Below are 7,114 nucleotides of genomic sequence, written 5' to 3'. Positions count from 1 at the left end.
TCTTATTTAAAGAAATCAAAGTGAGTAAAATAAACCTAAAGCACTGGCAGATCATTTCCCCTATTTTTAGTACATTCTCACTGAAAACAAGAAAATTGAACTATAAGAAGGTGTGCTTTTGCAATGTAGAACTTTATTAGAATTGTAAAAATAGGAGCCATTGACAGTGCTAGACGCCCGATCCGTTTTGACCCGGATGGGCGAATGAACGTCGACAGTCGGAACGGATCGGACGTCTAGCGCCGACAATGGCGGCCGATGAGTTAAAGCTCTTAGCTGTTGTCTTTTTCAGCCACTCGTCAAGGTTATCTGGCTTATCCAAATGTGCTTTCGCATACCTCAAGCCACAACAAAAGTGAACAAAATCTTATGTCCGTTTCATCGGGTTTGGTGATTTTCACCCTCAAATGTGCACCATGATGTCCCGTAGCGGTTTGCGCTCGAGGTCGGGCACGGTGGCGTCCTCGGCGGCGTAGCCGACAGGAAGCAACATGAGCAGCTTCTCGTTGGCCGGTCGTTCCAGCAGCAGCCGCAGCTTGGGCCCGCAGTTGAGCGGCGTCGACGTCACCGTCACCAGACCCGCGTTCTGTCAATTCAGATTCACAGCATTTTTAGCTTCAAATTCTTCTATTTCCCCTGGAACTCGTACTAATTAGATGCACGAGAGACTGGACGTCATTCTCCAAAAGTGGGTGAAAAAGGACCGCCGTAATATTGTATGCAATCCAATGGAAAAGTTTAATCAACAGCAGTGCTTAATTTTTAAATCAGAAGGTGCCGGAACGCAAAGTACATATGACAGCGCAGGGATGACGACACGGGGAAAGGTCCCGGAACATATGCAGAAAATGGTGCTGAAAACAAAACGCAAATGCCCGCCCACTTGCCATGCTGCAGGACTTTTCTTTTTTTCTTTCTTTCTTTTCCACTGTGCTTTTCTGACTCGTTTTGAACCATCTTCCTTCTTTTTGAAAAAAGACAATAAATGCAACTGTCTTTTTGGCAGTTGAAATACCGTTTGATCCTGGCTGCTTGCGCCCCAGATGCCGCAAATTTCCAAAGTTTAAAAAATTTTTTTTTTTTTATGTCAGGGGCGTGATTTGTTGGTCCATCTTTTCAGTGCATCAAGAAATCTCCGACTTTCTCAAATGACGTTAAATTTGTAGAAACAACATGCAATTCTTGGGATTTGTTGTGTAAATGAATTTATGAATATTATTATTTAATCTTATACTGTAATGTTCGTAACTGTGTGTAATATTCGGATATGTTTTCCAAGGCACCCTGAAGTGCACGCAACGTTATTGTTGTTTATGTCATGTGATGCGGGAGTGCGATAGAGAAGCACAGCCTGCCGAGAGCCCCACGCTGTGTTCGTACTGTTCGCGGAGCTCTATGTGTTAATAAAGAAACAAAGTTGTCAGCACGTTGTGCGTTCGATATCTTTGTCAACAAAAAGCTCAAAACAAGACACGATGCACGATCCGTTTAAGAGACGCTGGGACTGTAGAGCTGTGATTAGTAGGAAGAGAGTAAGAGACGAGCAAGAAGCAAAAGTTTGCGGAAGTTTGTAGTCCGCTATTATTTTGTTTATTGTTGTCTTATTGTTGCTCCAATAAAGTGGAGAAAGCCATCAACGACTCCCCTCCTTCTTTCCCCCCGACGTTTTTATATCATTATTATTCTATATGCACGAGAGGTGCCTGATCTGCCCAAATAAGTCCCGGAACACATGGAGGCCAAAATCAAGAGGTGCCAGATCTTGTTCCGGCAAGATCCGGCTCAAATTAACCCCTGCCACTGGTGATAATCATACGTGAATGAGCCCAGCTCCTGTACTCATCAATGCGTAAAGTGAGAAACACAGCTGATGGAAGTCACCCCAAAGATAGTGGTAAAAAGAGTGCGGACTTAACTCTACTAGGACCTTCACAATGCATTTCAGATTAACTAGCTAGCAACAGCTAAGTAGGAGCGTTATTTTAGAGCTCGGATGTAACGTTTGACCGCGAAACAACAAAGGTAAAACGTGCGCAGAGACCAGCTGCGATAAAAAAAGTAGCACTGACTGCTAGCAATGTCACAGGGAAAACATGGTCTGGATTTTCAGAGATGTGGGCGTTCTCTATATGAACAAGTATAATGGATTGAATAGCGACTCACTGAAGGGGCTCTCTACAGTACTATATGAAGAAATGGGAAACTGACAGATTTATGATCATATTTGAGTTAATAATGACAGATTATCTGATTATTGATTTAAACTAGCATTCTGGCAAATTCATAGTGAATATGTCAGCATTTTTTGTGATTCTTTTTTTTTTTTTTTTTAAATAAAACAACACCAAATCATTTAGGGAGTGGCTTAAGAATATTTTAGGGGGGCTGAAGCCCTGCTATAGTGGGTAAAATGTGAAATTTGACCTGCAGCGCGGCCAGCAGGATGCCACAAGCGATGGACACGCTGATTTCATTGTAGTAGTGCGTCCTCTTCTTCTTGTCTGGAAGGATTCCGTACGTCTGTTTGAAGATGAGGATAAGGTACGGCGCCACGTCCAGGTACTCCTTGATCCAGTTTGTCCTATAGGGCCGACGCAGAAAGGCCGGCGTCACGGCGTACGTCTGATCGATTGATCCGGGCGGGCGACGGCTCACCTGAGCTGGGCCAAGTCGCTGACCCACTTGTCCCCCATTCTCTGCCGGTAGTTGACCTCCTCCTCTTCCTCCACGATCAACCTGATCCGGTGCTTGACGTCCGGGTCGGAGACCACCACGAAAGTCCAGGGCTCTGTGTGCGCGCCGCTCGGCGCCGTACCTGGCGGGATCGAATTGGGATGCGCCTGTCATTCGTCTCATCAGTTTTTTTTTTTTTTGATTCGCTCTTCAGTATTTTTACGATATCTGAGTTTTTGTCTGCGAACGAGCGCTTGGCGCCACATGCAAAACGTGGGCTTCTGCTGCGGTTGATATCGTCGACTTACCGGCGGTGCGGACGACGTTACGGATGACGTCCAGAGGGACGGGCTCGGGGCTGATGAAGCGGACCGACCTGCGCCGGCTCATCAGCTCGTAGAAATCTTGCGACCTTTGCAGCATTTGCCCTTCTGGGTGGCGTTCAGGTGAGTAAGGGATGTGCGCGACTTCTTTCTCCTCGTTCACGTCCACCCACTCATCATCCCCTGGAACAAAATGAGCGAGGAATATGTTATTTTGGGGGAAAATAAATCTCTGGTCGCTCATATTTCAAATGGAATATATGTTGAAATGCATTTTAATCAAGTCTCCTGTTTTGGCCATATATTTGAACCCGTTTTCCTGCCGTCCTCCCGTATGACTATTTTCTCATAACCCTCCTGTGTTTAAAACTTTCCTCTATCTCTGCTCCTAACTGAAGGGGATAGTTGCCTTTCCCTCAGACACCGTATAACTGTTTGCATTAGTCTAACACATTCATTATAGTAAAGCATTTAACCATAGTTTAGGCAGACTTGACTCCGTGCCCTTTGACACAGTAAAGGGGACCAACTTATCAGCCCTCGCCTGATAAGTGAAGGAAAAGACGTCAGCACCTCTTCTGTGGGGTCAGGACACCCTCACCATACCAAGGCAAACAAGTTGATAGCTCGGCACCTTAGACGTCAAAACATGCCTTAGTTGCCGTGGCAACCACAACCCAGCCACGTAGGATGACACATGAACTTGACCGCCCAAGACTGCCACAGAAGGATGATCCAGAGACAACACCCAGGCACGCCTTCCGCCCGGCCCACTCCAAGCAGCTTTCAAAAGACTGAACATTTAGCGAACTGTCTCTTCTCGGGAACAGTTCGATCTATCCGTTGTTTTGCGGACCTTGGAGCCAAAATTGCCTTGCCGTCGTCTGTTTCGCCTTGCTTTTTAATCACTCTCGACGAATAAATTGTCAACCTGTTCTCGGCGAGCTTTCTTTAAACCGTTCAAAATGGAGTCAGTACAAAGGGTTAACGCTGGAGTGAACGCGCGGAGTTTGGCCTTTCCGGTCGACTTGCTGGGGCTGTGCCAGCGGGACGCCTACTGGTTTGGTTGTCGCGGTTCCGGGGCTTGGCCACGGGGCCGAATTCCTTCATAAATGAACACCGTTACCGGCACTGAACACTTTTACTGGCACCATCAAGGGCAGCTTTTCTTTTTAAAGGGACTATGCAAGATTTTAGCCTCTTCTGAAGACGGTACACAAGAAAGCCCGCAAACAGTTTGCTGAAGACATGTCAACAAAGCACATGGATTACTGGAACCATGTCCTACGGTCTGATGAGACGAAGATGAATTCGTTTGGTTCCGATGGTCCCGAGCATGTGTGGCGGCGACCAGGTGAGGAGTACAAAGATAAGTGTGTCATGCCTACAGTCAAGCATGGTGGCGGGAATGTCATGGTCTGGGGCTGCATGAGTGCTGCAGGTGTTTGGAGAGTTACATTCCATTGAGGGAAACATGAACTCCAACATGTACTGTGAAAGTAGAGCATGATCCCCTCCCTCCAGAAACTGGGTCACAGGGCAGGGCAGTTCCAGCATGACAATGACCCCAAAAACACTTCCAAAATGACCACTACTTTACTGAAGAGGCTGAGGGTAAAGGTGATGGACTAGCCAAGCCTGTCTCCAGACTTGAACCCAATAGAACATCTTTGGGGGATCCTCAAGCGGAAGGTGGAGGTGCGCAAAGTCTCAAATATCCGGCAACGTTGTCACGGAGGAGTGGAAGAGCATTCCAGTGGTAACCTGTGAAGCTCTGGTCAACTCCATGCCCAGGAGAGTAAAGGCAGTTCTGGCCACACAAAATATTGACAGTTGACATGTTAATATTGACAACTTTCACTAAGGGGTGTACTCACTTTTGTTGCCAGGGGTTTAGATATTAATGGCTATGTTTTGAGGGGAAAATAAATGTACTCTATCATTTAAGCTGCACACAGACTACTTTTCATTGTGTCATTTTGTCAGTGCTGTCCCCGGTGTTGTCACGGATTACTTAAAAAGTCATTTAATTACTGATTACTTATTACACCTCAAAAAAGTAATTTGGTTACTTTACTCCATCTTTCTTTATCTTTTATCTTTATCTTAATATTAAGTCTGTGTGCGGGCCAGACGCAATTGGTTTTATGACAGAGGCTGGGGGCCGGATGAAATTGGACCAGGGGCCGCATTTGGCCCCCGGGCCGAACTTTGGACATGTCTGATCTAAAAGAACAACATAAACAGTTTTGTAGTTTGAAGTCAAGTTCTTACCGTCCTCTCTGTTTGGGGCCTCCTCGCTGTCGTCCCTCAGATCCTCGTCCACCCAGGGTTTAGTGGCCCGGTCTACGACGGCGGTCTGAGTTCGACGCCCCCTCAGCGCCAGGAAGCCCATCACCATGCACAATATCAGCACCAGAATCGGGGTGAGGACGGACACGTCGGACATGACTGACTGGGGCCGGAGGAGGAAAAGGCCACTGGGCTGCGCTCCCCCTCATTCGTCATGGCAACGAGGGAAGTGGGCGGGAAGCGTCCAATCGGATCACTGCCCTGCCTACCAGCACTTTTTTTTTTCCTGGAAACGAGCCTGTAGTCTAAAGATCACATGCTGTAAAAGTTAGGTTTATGACTGAATGTGAATTTTTATGTAACATTAGAAGGAAAAAGTTCAGATGACACCCACAAGTCCCCCAACTACATTTTTGGAGTTAAGAGGTATGTCTTAAATATTATCGTGAGGATAAGCGGTTCAGAAGACGAATAAATGAATATATATTATGGAATTCCGTGATTGTTTGCTAGAACTAAAGCAGATGTTTGCAAAAAAAAAAAAAAAAAAGACGAATCTCATTTTCATTCAAATAAACAATCATCTATTATAATTTAATTGAGGACTACATATATATTTTTGTCTTTCAATTAAAAAAACGTTGAAAATGAGATTAAGGCACTTTTTTTTTTTTTTTTTTTTAAACCTTTTTTCCTTTTTAGCTCAACAAAAATGAAGGCAACTGTGACTGTTCTTATACAGTTAGTCACGGGGGGGCGCCATTGTCGCGCCAACATATACTGTACAGTATATAACAGTTATGTATGAGTTTTTTTTTTTTACTTAAATAATTTAAAATATATGTTCATTTAAATATAAACTGTATTTATTTTCTTTTTCTAAGAGGAAAAAACAGTCTGTTTTTCAAAACAATGTATTAAATGGAACTTTCCTGTGATTTAGGGTCACTTCTTGTTTTGGTGCACTCATTCATTCATTCGCTGAAAACCCTCCCACTTCAAAAGGATTGGACGTCCATCGCTGTCCCTGGCACCTGAGGTACATGGGGGGATACTATGCATCCTGCCTGACCAAAGCCCATTGGAAATTGGTGACAACCAATGTAAGACTTGATACCAATATATGCCAGCCACTTATACTCCAAATAAAGCGGACGTCTATCGTGACTTAACTTATGAGATAGCATTAAAGCCGATTAAACGTAGTGTTGTAAGCAAAGGTGTAGGTTTGCATAGGGACAATAAGGACATGACACTACCAACTTTTCAGGATGCTCAAATTGTCCCCACCAATTTTTAAGCAACCTAATTTGCACTAAATAATGACTTCAGTTATAGATTGTCTTCTCATATGTTGTAAGGATAGAATTGACCCTACCATTATTAAGTGAATTATTTTCATTATGTTCAAACTTACATTTAGCTTTTCACTTTCTAAATGTTCCCCCCTCAAACGCACGTTTGATTGGCTGATAACTCGACCCAGCCCCGACAAACACACTCACACAAGACCGACAGAAATACATGTCGACAACATGCCACCTCCTCCGCCCCCTTCAAAGAGGAGGATATAAGAAGTTTTTTTCGACCAGCAGCAGCCACAGTAAGTAATTTAAAAAGACGCCAATGTTGTCGAGGTGGGAAACACACCACTAATTTTGCTACTGAAAGTCCGACCTGCATCAGAGTTAGCATAACATTAAACTGTGTGAACTTGCTAACCTGCAAAGCTCAAGTAGGAAGCTTTTTTTTTGTATTTTCTATTCTTAACATTAGCTAAACTGTAAGAAATGTAGTGAACTCTGCTGGAAACTACAGAACCAGAA

The 7,114-nt window shown here is 44.5% G+C and overlaps 1 protein-coding gene across 1 annotated transcript; it reads right to left on the bottom strand.

Annotated features, from left to right (window-relative positions):
• Positions 1-116: 116 nt before the first annotated feature.
• Positions 117-5,787, bottom strand: iyd (iodotyrosine deiodinase). Its single transcript, XM_057822363.1, has 5 exons — positions 5,271-5,787; positions 2,982-3,179; positions 2,656-2,815; positions 2,425-2,581; positions 117-586 (listed from the first exon to the last, which is right to left on the bottom strand). The coding sequence occupies exons 1-5, from the start codon at positions 5,443-5,445 to the stop codon at positions 404-406; spliced, it is 873 nt and encodes a 290-aa protein (XP_057678346.1). The 5' UTR covers positions 5,446-5,787; the 3' UTR covers positions 117-403.
• Between the last annotated feature and the right edge of the window lie 1,327 nt (positions 5,788-7,114).

This window comes from Corythoichthys intestinalis, chromosome 19 (genome assembly GCF_030265065.1).
Source record: "Corythoichthys intestinalis isolate RoL2023-P3 chromosome 19, ASM3026506v1, whole genome shotgun sequence".
In the NCBI taxonomy this organism is placed as follows: domain Eukaryota; kingdom Metazoa; phylum Chordata; class Actinopteri; order Syngnathiformes; family Syngnathidae; genus Corythoichthys; species Corythoichthys intestinalis.
This window is presented reverse-complemented; position numbering and strand designations above follow the sequence as displayed.

What these genes read in the sequence shown, in the direction of transcription:
- iyd (XM_057822363.1), bottom strand. Translation starts at nt 5,445, where the DNA reads ATGTCCGACGTGTCCGTCCTCACCCCGATTCTGGTGCTGATATTGTGC. An exon ending in GGCCCCAAACAGAGAGGACG is followed by an intron (nt 3,180 to 5,270) that starts GTAAGAACTTGA and finishes ATTTTGTTCCAG; the next exon opens with GGGATGATGAGTGGGTGGAC. An exon ending in TCCTGCTGGCCGCGCTGCAG is followed by an intron (nt 587 to 2,424) that starts GTCAAATTTCAC and finishes CTGAATTGACAG; the next exon opens with AACGCGGGTCTGGTGACGGT.